We start from the raw sequence: 19,212 nt of genomic DNA on the forward strand, positions 1-19,212 counted from the left end.
TGCCACTGTGTAGCATATTATCACGTGCCAGGGACTCTATGAGATGATAGGACAATAGTCTGAGTCCATAATTGGCAATAAGTAACGGAAAAGCGGTTATAAGTGACTCACAGAATTGTGCGCAATTGCGTCCACAGTCCACGACTTCCCTGAAGGCATCAACACCTTCAGCGAGCGCGATGCCGATCACACAACGCGGTTCGAATTCGACCCTCGATCGATGTCTGCGCCATCGCCGCACACGCGTCGAATAAAAAGCAAGGGACAAGTCCTTACTTACTACTAACAACTCCTATCTATCATTTTTAATTGCTGGAGGGGTTGCCCCTCCTACCTGAAAATCCTGGCTCCGCCATTGCTTTACCCCACCACACAAGAGCTGCCGATTGACTGCGGTGCATCCATTAATATTGCTTGGCGGACAGACATGGGGGAATTTAAGACACTTGCTTATTGTTTTAACTGCCCCTTCAGGAGATAGGAACTGGTGATATGTGAATTCCAAGTCTAGTGTGCTAACCATCACACCACTGGAACTAACTGGTAGAGGTTATACTAATTCATGCTGTGGTCCATGATGAAATATATCTGTGAAGGTTTGGCTGTAAATAAAGGGAGGGTGTGGTGACAGGGAGATGTGTGTACCAGCACGGTGTGCGACGGCACAAGCTCCCCAAGCTTCTCAGCCAGGTCGGGCGCACATGCATCCAGGCAGCGCTGGGTCCAGCACTTCTTTCGAATGTCCAAAAGATTCATCCCCGAGCCTGCCAGCCCACACACACACACACACAGGTGCCCCACATGTGTCGTCAGCTACTGCTGTGTGTGCTACTGTAGCTTGCCAGTCAGGAGGAAGGCACGCTTAGCTAGGTGCAGTGCGAAAGAAGTTCAACATCATACGTGCATACGTACATTGCAAGCAACAGGACAAGTAAGCAGCCAGTGTATCCCCATGAGGCACAACACCTTACGGGTAACATTTGTAGAATGGTGGACTCTTAAGTGCCTCTATTAAAAATCTTTATGAAACGAATATGCGCAAGCGTGTTAGCGAACATCCGGTGAAATCACTCACAATGTGGTTGCGTAATTAGGTAATGGTGATAGAGTAACTGTATGGTAGGTGGTTATGAAAATGGAAACATTCTGTGGGATACTTCAGTGGCCAGCTAAAAAAGGAGGCTAGATTTAAATCAACGGGGTTCAACTGAATTACTCAATACTCTTCACTGCCCTCCTCTGTTTTGTCGAACAATTAACAGCCAAATTAACAGACATTAAAGGAAATCAAGTGACACACGTTCAGCATGCAAATGGTAAAACAAATTCTGCTATAAACAACATATTTTCACACATCTGTCTCGGCACATCCTGGATCTTTGGCAAGGAAAAAATAGCGATACAACCGAAAACGAATAAAGTACTGAATGTGTGTTACTCATTCATCCCAAGGCAACCTACAGCACAAGAATAATTCATATTTCCTTAAATACTGTATCCCCAGGGTTTGGAAGACAATATGTACATTTTAACATCTATTGGACACTCATATTACACTTGGATAATGTATTTTATCTGCAGGGTGCAGTTGTTGATGGATTAAATGTAACATCATTTGCACCACTAACCCAACCCCCTTACCAGTTTATTCATTTTAAAACACATACTGTATATTAGGAATGTAAATACTCATACATTATATCATATTTGATAACCCCCCCCCCACTCATTTTATCCTCATACTATGTGTTTATTAAAAGAGAAAGGCCAACCCTGTAATATAAAAAAACGGCTTTGTAATTAAGGACGCATACGACCCGTAACGTCGGGCAGTACTATCTTGTTTAGTGTCGAGAGTGTACCATGCGTCATAAACGCGAATTGAGGAAATGATAACAATGTATATCTATTTCAACAGGTATGGGCCATGTATTGAATTGTAACAAGTACTTTTTTTTACTATTTATGTGTACGTTGTGCAAAGTAGGCCTGTAAATGATTCAATAAACTGTCGTGCTTTCATCGTTCAAAATTTGATTCAAGAGTGGTATTTATTTGAAGCATCGTGGTGTGCTATATGGCTTCTAAGTCTCGCAGGGGTCAAGTGAAAGAATGACAAACAACATATACAGATTTAAAACAATTTAATCTGCCACGCATGATCTGTTGTACATATATCACGTGATAATTGTTTTCAACATATAAATCTATGCAGAGTACATAATATGCAAACGCTAATGCAGCGAATGAGATATTTACAAAAAAATACAACTTATGAGGCAATATAAATCATATTAAATGTAAGTGCTTTCTTAATTTAATCACAATTGTGAAAATGCATGGAATCCGTAGGCATGGTGAAACATGACATGCTAGCTGTCCACAGCGTTGATTCTGATTGTCTTTAGTTTTTGTACGATCACCATTTCATGGCAAATTGAGATGCCTATTGCAGACAATGTAATTGTAACAGTGTTATTTCTATAAAATGCCTTCAACAAAATCAGGCCCTGTTTCCCTGGCTCTACGCTCATCAACCGGGATTTCATGGGCGTTGGTGAATGCCTATCATCAGGTGGGCAAAAACTCAATCAACTATAATTGCATAAACGATGAAGCAATATTCTGTCTGATTTAGGATGTGATCATGAATACTATATATTTGGCCTGGTGGCACCATTGCTAAAGTGAGCTTGACTTACAATTAAAAATTCAAGTCGAGGCTACAGACCAATTCTTTTCTCTTCTGCATATGACTTCCAGTATCTCCTCTAGGAAATTGTTTTCCATCACATCCTACCATACCTTCAACTTTATTTTCTGTCTAATTCCGCCCCCCCAAACCGCATCTCCTAATTTATTTATATATTTTTCCCTTGGTTCCCCTTCTCTGCATGTCTCTCCCATGTGTAGAGATGTGGTCACATTTAGACGTTATATACATGCAAATTGTCAAATTGCATGCATGCAGGCATCTAAAAATATGTTTTATTTGGCCTCACATACACATACGGTTAAAGGAACAATCGCAAGTCTTGAGCACAATTTAGGTACCCGTCAATATCTCGATAAGCATGGCTGCAGAGGCTATAAAAGCAATGTTTAAGGCAGAGAGATATCGTTTCAATAATGTCGTGTGAATGGGAGCTATAGCACATTTACAATGGATACTCAATCTCTCCGAAACTTTTTGTGTCCAAGGTGGTAAAAGGGTATGGCTGTTAGCACTGTTTCCATATTACTTAACCATTGTCAGAAGCCAAAAGTCAAAGACTTCCTTGATCTCTGTTGGTGGATCTAAGCCAGTCATGGACACATCATAATCCAAGAGCAGGGCCAGTCTTTGCCTGGCAACCACTGCCAGTCTCTATTGGTGCTCATGTTATTGATGGCAGAGCAGATGACAGGCTGAGTTGACCACCGAGGATTTGACCTTGCAATTGAACGTACGAGTCGAGTGATATAACTAAAGCTCCTGATCAAATATATTGACTAGACATGTCACAACGCATCTATTTATCAATTAAATGTATTCACAAAACAGTTAATGACAAGCATCAAACATACTGTTTGGTTCTTTCGGTAAAGGCATGCATCAAACAATGCACGGACAGTGAGAGGACACAACTTTAATAAATGTAGCGATTTTTTTTTTAAATATACAGAGCAGATGGAATCAAATTGCAACCCGATTTGTGTGATTCATTGAATGCCATGGGGGTAGGTAAGGCTGAGTAGGAGTGGGGGGGGGGGTGACTCATGGTATGCCGAATATTAACAAATAAACCAAAAAATTCCCCAAATGTGTGGTTTTTGAATGCGTGGCTCACACCAACCACTCTATGAACAGGAAGTTACGTGGTTCAATCTGTGTGAATAAAAAAATCCCACTACAAAATGTATACTTGTTTGCTCACCTTTCATGCTTAATTTTTTCTGTTATACCATTAATAAATATTCACATTCGTTGCGCACAGAAGTGCTTGTACAGATGCGCAGCTCACAAAGTAATGCTACAAAGTATAACTCGCCAGACTATTTCTGCTCTGTCTTGTATATCCCATGGTTTTAAAGTTACTTAAGTGCATCTTCTTCTGCGTGTGTGAGTTGCACCTTCACGATTTCATTACAACAATAACTCCAGCAGGGCAAACCCTTATGATCACATGTCATTTTATGGCACCAAACAAGACCAAGAATTGCTTGAAAAATACAAAGGTATGCGGCTTTGGCTCAAAAGCACTTGACATGCGGTCAGGCAATGATTTCTTTCATAATTCAGGCCCACTCTGGCCAATTTGATTAATGCTTGGCCAGGGCTCATATTCCTCGTGAGGCCAACAATAAAACAAAATAAAGCACTTATGTGCCCTTACAAAACTCTATTCTTTAAGAAGTGTTACATAGTGTAATAAAATGGCAATTTTAATGGAATTATTACAGGGGAAAAAAATCTCTGGCAGGGACTAAATTTTTCCCTTTGTTGATTTGTATTGGCATATGAGTGAATAATAGAGGAGAGGATAGAGGGGGCAGCAGTATAGGGCACACACTGACGTACAAGTGCACATGTTGGGTCACAAGGACACACACCGATGTATAAGGACACAGTGGGGAATAAAGGCACATATCTTATATCTGCTCACAAGGGAGCTTGCATGGCATATGGGCACGTTTTGACGATAGATCATTTCATGAGGACAAATATTGAATGGAAGAGCAGATATTTGTTCAATTGGCACCGTGGGTTTAAGGACAAGCATGGGCTCATCAGGGCATACATTTTGTATCAGGGCATGTCTGCGCATAATGGCACATCTCAATTGAATATAACAAGGTGCGATCCCATTGAGATTCACTACCTCTTTTGCAAGACGGCTCTGGCTTGTTGTGGGTATTTTTGAAGTGTTGTATATTGGTTGACATTTGAGCACAATAATTTACTAACACGAGCTTTTTTTTTACTACTTTATAATGGACTGTGTGCTCCAGCAGATGACAGAAAACATATATGACTGGACAGCTTTTGTAATGAAACCAGCCTGGATAACGGCAAAGCTATCCAGACTGTAAGCCCCCAATGCCTGCACAAAAGGTCAATTGTTGTGTAGAGAGGGACAAAGACGGATGTGAACTGACAATGCAATCAGGTAATTTCGCAAGAGGGAGGAAAATGAATCATTCATTCATTCATTTAATTCATCAATGCATCATCAGTGAACTTAATATCGAGCCAGGTAAGTGCCCATTGAGAAAAACAAAGGTCCATTTTGCTTGGCAATGCACTCACCATCACTATAGTCAATCGTTGCATAGTCGCCGAGGAAAAGGGACGCAGCAAAGCTGCTCACCAGTGAGATCCGCTGCAGGTTCAACAGAAAGGAAAGGCAAGCGAGTTACCACAATACATGCGTGTGGCTTCTCCACAGTGCAAGGCACGGATTGGGCTTGAAGAGTTGGTATGTGCGGAGGTCAAGAGCCCAGGCCCCCAGCCAAAGCATTATCTGCCCCAGCAAGCACAGCAAATGAGTGATAATGTCCTCTGACCTTAACCATGTGATAAGCTGCTGGGATAAAAAAAAAAAATGAACACTTGCGTGAGTGTGCGCGTGTGTGTTTTATAAATATGGCGGATTCTGAACAATCCAGTCCACTATGCGAGTCTTCGCATGATGGACTGGAATTATCCAGCAATTCTGGGTAAAGCAATTTAAAATGTCTGTGATAATATGAAATCCAGTTTTTGCATAAGTCAATAATTATACGGCAATGTAGAGTTATACAGGCATATAACCTTTTTTAAAAGTCAGTCAAACAAGTAATGGGGCAGCACTCTTCTCCATTGGCAACCTGGGCCAGTGGTATAAATTGAAAATGTTGTGGTGGGAACAAGTTTCTGCATAGGATGACTATTGTTGACTTACCACAAATTGGAATTTATTTTACCAACCGCATACGTATGAATGGCTAAGTAGACCATCAGTCTTCCATATTAGTTTAATGCCCTACGAAAGGTCCAACCAGAACCACATAGAGAGTATGTGTCCTTTAGCCGACTGCATTCCGTTATCGAAACATCTGACCCACTACGTTGAGTGACGCTCATCAGACACTGCCACGCAGGGACATCGGTCAAAGATTGTGACCTCGTTCATCACAGCTTGTCCGGAGCCCCCAAACCTTCTTTCCCAAAGAGCATTAGCCATCAAAATCTGAGTGAGGTTGAGAAGGGTTAATGGAGTGGGTATGAGGTGTGCACAGGAGGAGAGAGGAACTCTGTGGATGTGAGGTGGAATGGCGGAGGGGGGGGGTCGGCAGGGAGTGCTCTTGGTAAAGGGTAAAGCATTCTGCACGTCCTTGTAATAAAGGTTTTGAAATGCTGCACGGCCCAATCACTCGTGACAATCGTGTGACAACGGTTAGGTTTCCAGCTGGCCAAGAAGCCTTTGTGTTTTGCGTTTAGATTGCACTTTGATAGCATCAAAGCCACAGTGAGTAGGAGCTCAGGGTCATCTATGAAAAGATGACAAATGGTCTCCCCCACCCAGTGGGTAGTCATGCTGCTGCCTCACACTGTAATGTCATTTTAAAGGCTTAAACATAAAAATAAACACGTGTAAAACAGCGGTCCCTCCTTATTTCACAGTCTGCCATTTCGATAATGTTATTTTAGAGGCCCCCATGGCGTGTCCGTCAAGTGGGTTGTTCAACCATTCTTCATCACACCAGTTACTGTGGCCTGATAAACGGGGGCGGGCGTATGAGGAGCAGGCCCAGTCCACTGATGTTGGACATGGGTGGGAATTCAACTCAGGTAGACGGGTGCAGAGTGCAGCATGCTAACAACCACTGTCACACTGACCACCCCCCTCTGGCATTTTGATGTGTATAAAACGTGATTGTCAATCAATTAGACAGGCTATTGATTATTATGACAGTTAACAAGTTGAGCTGTTGTTCACTCATTCAAAAAAACTGCAAATAGATACTGCCTGTTAATTTTGATAGATCTTGCCAAGTGCCACAGTGAATTTCTAGCCCCACAAATGGATGTTTACGAGTTAAAACCCTCATCGAAGGGCGACTTAGCCCAACGTCTCTCCATGTTGGCTAAACGAGTGACACTGTGTGGGAAATCAACAGAGGTCATCCGATAATAAGATTGGCTCTTGCCATAAGAATGTGGAAAATTCACCAGCGGCTGAAGAAAAAAGTCTTGCATTGAAATTGTTACATGTCCACTGAAAAATTTGATTTTGGACATTATTACAGGTCAGCTGTGGATGTTACTATATATTCCCTGGGCAGGGCTAGTCGGCACAGAATGAGCATCCACTGGTGTGCACATCATGCCGTACACATATGCACGCATGCCGCGGACGTTTTGGACGTGAAGAGCTGCATAGCTTTTGGACCCGAAGACCGACTGATTAAACTCGCATCACGCAATCGCAATCGCAAGTTGACTCTGAAGCGCGATTTAAATGATTCCGAGGTGCCATTTAAACGGCATCTCGGGGCACCCGTGATTGGCGTGATTGGCGTGCCGGCCTGACACAGCTCCTCCCGGCACTCACCTCTGTGTCCTCGTATGCCCTGGGCCAAGTGCGGTAAACCTTGGCGATCTGGTTGCCCGTGAATCGCTGAGGGAACAGAATGCGCGTTCCACGCGTCAAGGACAAACGAGCAACATGTCGTTGAATGCGAGGCATTTAGTTATTTATTTCACCAAACCCACTCCCTCCCTCCCCCCCGCCCACACACAATCCCTTCCCACTCCACTATTATGACCTTGCAAGCATAACACACACAAATGCATCTTTGCCCTGTGCTGCATACGAGCGATAGAGCTGCATAGTCGGGTTATAGAGAGCGGCTGAACGCTGAATACACGCTTTTATGTAGCTATGCATAGAGCTAGATAGAAAAGGCAGTCGCGTCCATTCATACGCCTGTAGGTCCAGGTTATATTTCTAAGTGGGTCAAATCCAATCTGTAAATGACAAAAAACCCCATCATGACAGAACAACATTTGTAGGCCACAATACAATGAGTTTCGATTTAAAGCTTTCGTGACTGCAGGGATTCATCTTCTTGGTTCTTTCGGTAAAGTCACGTAGAAATGGAGATAAAATAAAAACTAAAACATGATAAAATAGAATAAAAATTCTCACGACGTTTCACCTCTAGCGCTGTCTTCTGGACAGTCCTGTTTCTTCACCTGAAGAAGGCTACTTGTGTTGTGGCCGAAACGTCGTGAGAATTTTTATTTTATTTCATTGTTTTATTTTTTTATTATTTTTGTCTCCATTATACGTGACTTTACCGAAAGAACCAAGAAGATGAATACCATGAGTCTCAAGCATTGAGTCTCTGTGCAGACTCAAATGCTGAAAAAAAATGTTCTGCAAGACTATATTGTAAAACATTACTCAAAGTTAATGTTGTGTTGAGGTTAATGTGAATGCTGTATATGGAGTGTTAACGTTGTTGTGTGAACAGTTTATGCATTTTCAAATTATTTCCATATTGCGCTTGAATTCAATTTAATTAGGCATATTTGCTAAATGTTTGGATTGAGTTTATAATCAAATACAGTAGCTGCTGGATTGCCGATTTATGATGTTATCTGTACACTTTATATAAGATATTGCTTCAGGGAATCTGAGTGTCAGGTGACATTAGACACTCTCATGCTCCATCTGCAAGAGAAGGCCAAGACGTGTTAGCATGATATTCCAAACTGCGAAATAGAATATAACTGCCACACAAACTTACTCAATAAAAAATATTAAATATAACAACATAACTGTCGATATCCATGTGCAGTGACATAAAATTGGTCACGTAGTAGCACAGCGCTAGCTGCTGGCAGGGAAGGGGATCTGCAGCTTATAGCAGCCCTGACTGACAGCAGGGCACGTGATAGACCAGAGAGGGATGTAGGGGAAAGGTTACGGAAGGGGCACATTGAAAAACCCACTAGTAGGTTCCAGAAGGGGGGCGTGGCCAGGGCGGAGCCAGGCCACGCTGACAGCATAAGATGGGCCCCGGGAGGGGACCTCGGGGCTGTCGTTTGGAATGGGATCCCCGTCGTCGTCGTTGCTGTTGAAGATCGTCGCCATTGTCGCTGTCGTCTTCACCTGATATTGCGCTGCTAGACGGCAGTTGGCTGTCTCGGTTCAGCGCCGTCAGTGTCAGATGGCTACCGTTGTGTATAGGCTAGCAACTTACTTGAGTTGCGTATAAACGAGAGAGAGAGAGAAGAGTGTGTACCAGCGTAGGGTGTGTATTGTGCAAAGGGTGCTCGATTTAATCAAAGAATTGCCTCCAAGAACTTGCGTCTCCAAGTCAGCCACGACACATGTAACCCATTTGGAAAAGTTAATGCATTTCAACGGCATGAACATTAGTTGAGTGACAAATGACTGATTGCAATGAAAGAAAATATTTATCCCCAAAATGAAAGGATAATATTTGAATAGTTCATCGCAATAATTTCAGTTCATTCAAAGGACTGTTTGTATCATATAAGCACCACAAAACATCAATGATTTTCGCTAAATTTATACTCAATGCCATGACATACTTATCACTGGCCTTGCAGGTATAATGAAGAATTTCTTCACATATGCATCCAAACAATGGAACAGGAAGGAAATAATGAGTATAAAGTTCAATTAATTACATTGCTTACATTGTTTACATTGCCTACATACAAAATGCAATAATTGACTTTACAAGTAGGTCAAGTAGTCAGCACGTGTAAAGGTCAACACAATCTTTTACTAGTTCATCGTAATCATTTCAGTTCAGAGGACTGTGTGTATCATTTAAGCACCACAAAACATCAATGGTTTTCGCTAAATTTATACTCAATGCCATGACATACTTTATCACTGGCCTTGCAGGTATAATGAGGAATTGCTCCACATATGCATCCAAACAATGGAACAGGAAGGAAATACTGAGTATATAATTAAAGTAATTACATTGCTTACATTGTTTACATTGCCTACATACAAAATGCAATAATTTCCTTTACAAGTAGGTCAAGTAGTCAGCACGTGTAAAGGTCAACACATTCAGGAATAAGACCGGGGCCTTAAAAAGTAAAAAAAAACATGCCGTTTTTCTGACAATGACCCTTGTTTATAGCGCGCAGAGGCTGGAGAGACAGAATGGACAAGAGTTTGCAGGCTGCACTTTACAGCAATGGGCATGATGAAAATGACACTTTAAACATGTTTCCTGATGAAAAGTTTTAAAATTGCCTTGTGAACATTTACCTAACCAGACAATCCTTTCAATAACCACAAATGTGTTATACGTATGGTTTTGGTGATCTGTGCCTAACGCCTGACACAGTACGCCGTGTGTAACGCTGGGTAGTCTACCTGGATTTTCATGCAAACATTTTTTTTTTCATGAAAGGCTTATTCAATTTTTTTTAACTAATTATTAGTTTGTTACAAAAATAATACATTTTCTCCAAAAATATACCAGCGCAGCTTTTGATAAAAGCCAAGTGAGCACCGGTTTTTGTCAATTATCTTTGCGTTTTGCGCACCATTAGTTCATTTTTTTAGACCGAATAGAAATTTAAATAAGCAGAATCACTTTTTATTTGTTTACATTTGCCTCCCCTTCCGATCCATAATAAATAGTAACTTTCTTCGAATTCACATCAATTCAGAATCCAGTAAGTTATTGTAACCGAGCGCAAATTCATTTTGGTAAAAGCAACCTTCTGCTCACATTTTTTTTTGCGAAAATTAATTAACACTGACCTGTCCTTCCGGTTTATGAAGCTATATTTTTTGTATTCACATCAATACTAAATCAAGTTGATACTTATAATACATTTCAGAATCCAATCGCGGAGATGTTCTTCATTCCCAGAATTGATCTAGCACCATCTTATGTGAATTTTGCATTTATTTGTAAGCGAAGACAGTTTCCAACCATTCCTGCATTTGCTATCACTGTCAATAAGTCAAAAGGACAAACTTCTGAGTTTGTTGGATTTTATCTCAACGAACCTGTTTTTTTCCCATGGACAACTTGATGTTACTTTGTCAAGATGAAAAAATGCAACCAACATCAAAGTGCTGATTCAAAAAAATTAATCTCAAGGAAAACTTTTGGGAGATGATCATCAATTTACACCAAATGTGATATAGAAAAGTTTGATTCAATAAATTCAATACAATAAATACATTTTAGTTTTTTTCATTAAATATTTTTTTTTACGGTGGGCAGTTGCACTAGTTAGTAAATTAACTAATTTGTACTAAAAGTAAAGTGAAAAATGCTTTGCAAACATTGTATTATGGGTAGAATTGCACCCAATTCAGCATCATCGGGCGATTTGCCAGAATCGCCCAATGATGCCAGAATCACCCGATGATGCTGGATGTAATTACCAACGAAACATCGTACTCAAATTGTAAATGTTGTGGATTCACTCTTCAACACACCGGTGGGCTGAAGTAGTAACTATATGTCTTTTTGTTTACGTGACAAATCCCTTACTGATTGGCCTTGTCGGGTGGTGGAGGGTTTCGACACATTTATACTTATGTGATCTAACCCAAAAACCTTTATTATGAATGCCTACACTAGTTAATTGCGTGTGATACCACCGACACGGCTTGGGTTTTGCAGTGGAAAAGCAATCCGGCGCATCCTGAGCCACGCCGAGCTGGATTGGTATGGCCCCGGTGCAGCTCGGTTTCATAGTGTAAAAAAAAAAAAGTGAGATAAGCGGACCCATTACAGCCAGGCCAATCTCAGACACAGTGGTGATATTATAGGGTGATGTGGTAGCACGATGCTATTCACCTAAACAATGGACAATGGCTTTAAATAAAAAATGATAATAACAGGGTGCCTTTACTGCCAACTGAGAGGAAATAGAGACCTCATCGTTTTGACTGACTGGCATTTTAGTGAATATTTAGGATTATAGCTGAAAACGATAGGTGGACAGATGGAGTTGGGTTGATGCTGTGGACATGCCACCAATCAGAAGGATGTAGTGAGTAGTTTCTGCCATATCAGTCTCACTGAAATACAATGAATTATTATAGTTTGAATTATTTTCAAGTTATTTCAGAAGTTAATATTATGCAGTTCATGTAAAGCATTTTTTTTTATTAAGGTAGATGATTTGGAAACATTATTTTATTTGTACATCCAATGTTTTTAAAACAACTTTGAAACTCATAATAAAGTTTTTTGGGTTAGATTGCGTTATTTATAAATGTGTCGCAACCCTCCACCACCCGACACGGCCAATCAGTAAAGACAAATAATCTTTGGTTCTTTCGGTAAAGTCACTTAGATAGAAAATTAATAGATCACGACATTTCGATCGTAACACAAGCAATCGTCATCAGGTGAGACAAACACAGCAGGAGAACTGCGGAGGCAATAACCGCCCCCCCTTTCCGCCTCTGATCTCTGCACCAGATTGGGTTAAATCATGACGTCACCCTGCTGCTCTATTTAAGAACGGGAGCAGGTGGAGGGCTTCACTATTCTGGCAAATTGCCCGATGATGCTGGATGCAATTACCAGCAAAACGTCGTACTAAAATGTTGTGGATTCACTCTTCAACACACCGGTGGGCTAAAGTCGTGAATGAACTATTTGTCTTTTGTCAACGTGACAAATTTTTTACTGATTGGCCGTGTCCGGTGGTGGAGGGTTGCGACACATTTATAGATAACGCGATCTAACCCAAAAACCTTTATTATGAATAATATTGGTCGCGAAAGCCTACGTGTTAAACTTTGAAACTCTAAACCCAATCACTACAAAACTTACCACACAGCTTACCGATACCAATGCCCATATCTGGAGTGTTTTGGAAAGACCATGAAATGTATATCAACAAAAAGTTATTTTTATGTAATGTTAAACAGCGTACCGACACAATTTTCGTGCGTGCATTAAAGGAACACGAAATTGGGTACAAGTTCGTGCACCTTAAGAGTTTGTCCATTTTTATGTACATTTAGATATTTCCGTGTGCACATCTTTCGTACAGTTTAAACCTCCAACCCTCTTCACAGACTGGTATAGCCAGCTTGTTTACATCGCTTCGGTGACTTCCACAACCTTTGGGCTCGGCCTAAATTCCTTGCTTGCGAAGGTTAATTCTGCTGGTGTCAGAGACTAGGCAGCGTGGAGTATTGGGATGGAGAAGTTGCAAGCGAGGAGACTTTGGGGCACCTGGCCTCCAATATCTAATCTAACAGTACACTCGCAACTGCCTTTGAGGTATTCTCCTTGATCATTGCCCTCTGGGTGCCACGTCAACGACCATTCTCAATCCTGTAGACGTGCTCCTTCTGCTCTTCCTTATTACATCCACAACGATCTTCTGCCGCACCCTATTCGTAACTTCCACGTGTTTTTAACCTATCCTGCCGTGACATGATTGGCATCCTCCACATACACTTACCCAAGGCAAACCGCCTTTCCCCTCCAAAGATGCGATGAAACGTATACTCTCCAAAATTAATACGTATAAAATGCTAACTATTGGATCATTAACCGTTCAAAATCGGTTAAGAATGCTTGTAGCAAAGTCTATGCACCTTGGTTATCCCCAACCAATTAGGCAGGACCAATCTGTCAGCAACACAAAAATCAAGCAACACAGCAGAAGCCAATGAATATGTTGAATTAAGAAAACAATTCTCTTTCTATTTTCTCCCCTTAATTAAATGTAGCCAAGCAGGTCTTGATGTAACCTTTACAGCACAAGTTGCTCACCATAATTAAGCACCAGGAAACACATTTTGCACCTTTGATGGAAACGACAAAAATACCCTGAATTAACAATAGCAAGAGTTAATTATCTCCCGAGCAGTGGAATGTACAAATGAAGAATTTCAGCAACCAAATAATTACAGGACTTTAGCAAATAGCAAGCATGTAAATAAATAAACGCAAAATGTAATAATTGCTTCATTATGCCTGCAAATAACACCTGGGGCTAACAGTAAGTCAATCAGGCCTGCCTCGTGTTATTAGTGGGTTAGAGAATACAAATGTGTAGCCAAATTATACGTGACAATTTCAATGAAAAGTTGAAGCCAATATCATAATAACTGAGTGTAGTTAGCTACGCAATTCACCTTTGTGACTCAAGAGCTGAGCCACAGAAAAACCCTCAAGGCCACTCACAAACATAAGGTTTCTACAATTTCATCTAAACAATATATCTAAATGTTCAGCAAAACGTTCACTTCATTTTTTTTCTATGCAATTTGTTGAACTGATTTCAACTCGCCATCTCTCTCTCTCTCTTTAATGCTCTATGATGACCCCCAAAATGTTGGTAAATTATTGCTCAAGATGTTGTCTTGTCTCATTTGCAGCATTTTCCTCTTTCACTTCAAGTTCTTTCCAATGAAGCATCAAGCACGTTTTTTTAATATTACGGTATATATGTCTGTATCCTGAATCTTACTGTTGTCATGGGTAACTTTAATGTGACATATGCGTACTCATTTTTATACATTGTTCAAAGAAATGGCATGGCTGATTAATGTGTATACACATATAGGACATCATTTAAATTTCGGAAGCTTACTTCTAGATGCTTCGCTAAATACTTTCTCTGAAATACATGTTATAACCAGGTGTGGAATAAATGTAGCGCTGATAGGAAAACAAATCAAATGTATCCCATCTCACATTAATTCCATCAGCAAACCCTGCTCACTGGTTCTCCATAAAAGCTGAAGCTGCAATCAGAGCAATCCAACCTGGATGTTCGTGTGAGCTCTGCTCCTCATGAACAAAGACTCTAACATTTTGGCAATAATATGAGCAGAACTGAGTGTTCCTTTCAAATACAAACTGCAAAATCACCAATTGTTAACAAGGATATCCTCATATTCTTAGCTCTTTCGGTAAAGTCACGTTGAAGGGAAACAATAAAATAATAAAGTATATATAAAACAATAAAAATTCTCACGACGTTTCGACCATAACACAAACGGTCGTCATCAGGTGTTGTGTTATGGTCGAAACGTCGTGAGAATTTTTATTGTTTTATATATATTTTATTATTTTATTGTTTCCCTTCAACGTGACTTTACCGAAAGAGCTAAGAATATGAATTACTGCAGTCACGATAGCTTTAAATCAAAATTTAAGGATATCCTCTTCTGGGTTCTTTCGGTAAAGTCACATAGAATGGAGATAAAATAATAAAAATAATAACAGAATACAATTCTCACTGATATCCTGTTCGGTCGAACATATTGTTGGGACAAGCACCGTTAGTGAGTGCCAATTATGGTCAGCTTGTGACATGAGGGATGGATGTACCCACTACCCATGTCCAGTCACCTTTTTCTTCCCCACTGACGACGGTTAAGTTGTACGGTACTCGGTAAATCACGATCAAACACAAAATTGATATGGCACTGAATACATTACAATGTTTTTAATGTTTTTACAGAGAAAATGTTTGATTCCTATTTAAGGCTCACAATCTGCATTCCACTCGTGATATGGGCCCTGTTTACGAAATGAAATAGTTGTCGATTTTTTTCTCCGGATCTTCGAACGAAGCATAAGAGTTCAACGATCTCTGTAAAATGTGCTTCAACACTGTCTTAAAAACCACTTAATAGTGCACCGCTTAAGCTGCACAAATGAGTCATTCACTCTTTACGCTTCAGCAAAATATATCCTCAAAACTTGTCGACGTGCAAATTAACTACAAAACTAATTTTTTGCAGTATTTAAGCAAGTGGGCCTTTGAAGCATGGAATTAAAACCAGAGATCAAAGTGGTCCTGGCCTAGTGCTCCTATACAGGTGTAAAGTTTAGCCTCCCGAGACACTCAGCGACTTTTTATTGGAAACTTAATTGGGACCATTGCACAGCTTCAATTAGCTATTTTAATAGGTGCCACCATGAATGATTCCAGTGGGAGGCAGAGAAAACACATATCCACTGAATCAGTGCATTCCTCATCCAGTCAAGGCCCCCGATACTTGGATAAAGATAATAACTTCTTTATCAGGGGGATGAACGTTTGAAATCAATAACAATTAACACAACTGGTGCAATCAATTTATAAATGCACATTGCATCTCACTTTAGAGGTCGGAGGACTAACATGTTACACCTTTCTTGGAATTGAATTCGAGCTTATTGAATAACGGCTCGTGGAGTCTCGACAATCGCCGCAGCCGCACGGCTCAGGATAGGGGGTCACAGTGAAAGAGCACACAACTCTGTACACAGTGCACATCCGTAGCTTCCAATGCTGGACTGTGACAAATTCATAAATACACCTGCAGGCAACCTGAAAATGGCTGGATATTTTCAATGTGCGGTGTTCACCAAATTTTCTGAATCGAAATAGATTTCTCGGAATGTGTTCAGGACCTTTCGCGTGCAAAAGATAGGGTCTGTGAGCACTGTGTATTAAATGTACCCAATATTGCATTCTGTACTTCTGATTCTATACCACAATTTACATTCATACAAAAACCACTATCTCATTTTCACTGCTGGTGATTCTTAAAAAAAAAATCCCGCATTCAGGGTGTCTACCTCTTTGAAAAGCACAAATAAAAACTCACCACATTTGACATTAACGTTGCCTTTGCAAGATAAATAAATAGATATAAAAGGCTAGGATTTTAAGCAGTGGCTCTTCTCTAGAGTATAATTCCTTTGAATATGTTCTACAATTCATTTTTTTCCCATATGCCTGTTCATTCTTCATTCTTTATGAACAGGCATATAGCTAATTAATGTGTTTACATATAAAAACATCAATAACCCCCCCAGGACTCTTTATCAGACTTGTTCTGCTTATGGACATTTCAATTATTTATTAAAACCTCTCAAAGAAGTACAGATTTGAAGTGGCAGCCTCTCTGCTTATGGGGTTGTCTGGCAATCTGCACATACTTAATTAATGGTTGTCTTCTAAGCTTTACTTACATTTACATGTAATATCTAACACGTTTAATGAACACATAATAACAAAAAACTGAGCATTTGAAACTTCATATTTTTAATTTAAGAAGACAAAAAAAATCTAGCACTCTACAGTTTAATCCAAGTCACTTACCATTGCTGTGATGCAGAGGTAGAGGTCTGATTGTTAAACCCAAGAAACAGGCTGATTTTCATGGGCTTATGTATTTTTTTTGTAAGTAAATATAAAATAAATAACAGATAGCAAGAGCCCTAACAATGCATGTGGAAGATCACTGCATTCAATTGCACAAGTTCACCGATTTCCGTACAGTGGATAAGCAGTATAACCCTTTTGAATTGACACATCATATTGTACTCAGCTTAATTATCGCCCAAAGCGTTCGAGTCAGAGTACTTTTTGTTGTTGTTACCGATTTTTGGAGACCGTCTGGATATTCCCGAGTTCCAAATTCAAATACTCGAGCCCCACTTTGTGAGGTTTTTCCGCATTTGAATGTGGCAGGTAACCAGAGTACTCAGAGACAATAACTTACACACCAGACTGACCAGACAACTAATTACTATACTTACAAGTGGATTTATCACACACAGATTAATTCTGAGTGATCCACCAACCCTATGGCTAAAGCGCCAGACAACAGGCATGTGTCATCAGGTCTGACTGCAATAAATAGCGTGTTCAGCTGCCGAAGAGACATTGGCATCAACGTTTCAGTCAAATGGCATTGCACTCTGCTAAGCCTGGTGGTGAAGGTGCTTTGTGGGAGAGCCTTCCCCCAGAGTCCCCTGCAGTTGCAAAGCTGCAGCAGCTGACCCCGTGTCACGTTTGTGAGGACAAAAATCTATCATTAAAGCTGCATTCCATGCTGAGGAAACCAGTGGCTTTTTAAATCTAAAATGTGTAACAGTGCTACATTGCAACCTTTCTAAATCCATCTACCTTACTCTTTGGTTCTTACGGTAAAGTCACGTAGATAGAAAAATAACTAATAAATAATGAAGCTTCGATTGCAACACAAGCCATTATCTTCAGGTGAAACAACACAGCAGGCGGACTGCTGAGGCAAGAGGATATTTAGCGAGAGAGCCACCGCAACCAGAGGCCACATACGCCTGTGGTGGGCACAACCCAAGGGCAAGTGGGCGGGGCTAGGGATGGAACTTGCAAGTGAATGCAGGATTGCAGAGCTCGCACACCTCGGCCAATCCGAGGGGGGGAGGGAGGGGAGGGGCCGCCGCAACGGGCGAGAGGATGGGGGTGAAATTTACAGAGGGAACAAGGTGATAGAGAGAAAAATAAATGTCATCTTCTCCGTTGAAGTCATGTCTGAGTTGTGTGGAAATCCTCCCCGTAGAGGCGGCTCAATCTTGATTTTAAGCTTCAACGGAGAAGGTGGATGCAAAATTTTGCAATCTTGGGAAGGACGTTGATCAACCAGGTACAGTGTTAACTGTTGTGTTGGCCGACTCTCTGAGTTGCATTACATTTCTAAGTTTGCTAAGTGTGACATTTTTTTCCCTCTCTATCACCTTGTTCCCTCTGTAAATTTCACCCCCACCCTCTCGCCCGTTGCGGCGGTACCTCCCCTCCCTCCCTCCCCCTCCTCGGATTGGCCACGATGTGCTAGCTCTGCGATCTTGCATTCACTTGCAAATTCCATCCCTAGCCCCGCCCACTTGCACTTGGGTTGTTCCTTAAAACCCTCTGCTGCTAGACCACCCAGATTGTATGACTTACCAAAAATCCATAAAGAAGGTACACCACTTCGTCCTAACGTTTCCACCATTGACTCACCCACCTACAAACTGGCCCAATTTCTGTCTGAGACCTTACAACCGTTCACTGATAAGACCACCTCAGCTGTACTCAACTCAGCTTACTTGGTATCATTAATTAAGGACATCTCACTATCTCCAGGTGATTTGCTCGCTAGTTTCGATGTGGTCTCTTTGTTTACCAAAGTTCCTGTGCATGACACCATTGCAATCATTGAAGATTTGGTCCAACAAGGACTGAATGCTGATGTACCGTCCCTGGTGAGACACTGCCTCACCAACACTTACTTCACCTGGAATGGAACATTCTACAAACAAGTTGAAGGTACCTCAATGGGTTCTCCCTTATCTCCAGTTGTACCCAATGTTTTCATGGAAAATTTTTAGACAGATGCCATCCAGGGATCCACTCTACGTCCGTCATTGTGGAAGAGGTACGTAGATGACACA

The 19,212-nt window shown here is 40.9% G+C and overlaps 1 protein-coding gene across 12 annotated transcripts in view; it reads right to left on the bottom strand.

Annotated features, from left to right (window-relative positions):
- The window catches only part of XYLB (xylulokinase), a 145,799-nt gene that overhangs the window by 106,250 nt on the left and 20,337 nt on the right, over nucleotides 1-19,212 (bottom strand). For all 12 annotated transcript variants that reach the window (XR_004402326.2, XM_076055643.1, XM_076055633.1 and 9 more), the window contains 3 exons: nucleotides 7,578-7,643; nucleotides 5,291-5,363; nucleotides 646-764 (listed from right to left, as the gene is read on the bottom strand). Coding sequence is in view for 11 of the 12 variants with exons in the window: in XM_076055643.1 (XP_075911758.1) it covers nucleotides 646-764; nucleotides 5,291-5,363; nucleotides 7,578-7,643 (258 nt within the window). In the remaining variant the exon portion in view is untranslated. The remainder of the gene's footprint in view (nucleotides 1-645; nucleotides 765-5,290; nucleotides 5,364-7,577; nucleotides 7,644-19,212) is intronic.

The sequence above is a fragment of the Petromyzon marinus genome, chromosome 4 (assembly GCF_048934315.1).
Source record: "Petromyzon marinus isolate PM22_M1 ecotype Great Lakes invasive population chromosome 4, UKy_Petmar_22M1.pri1.0, whole genome shotgun sequence".
NCBI classification, from domain to species: Eukaryota; Metazoa; Chordata; class Hyperoartia; order Petromyzontiformes; family Petromyzontidae; genus Petromyzon; species Petromyzon marinus.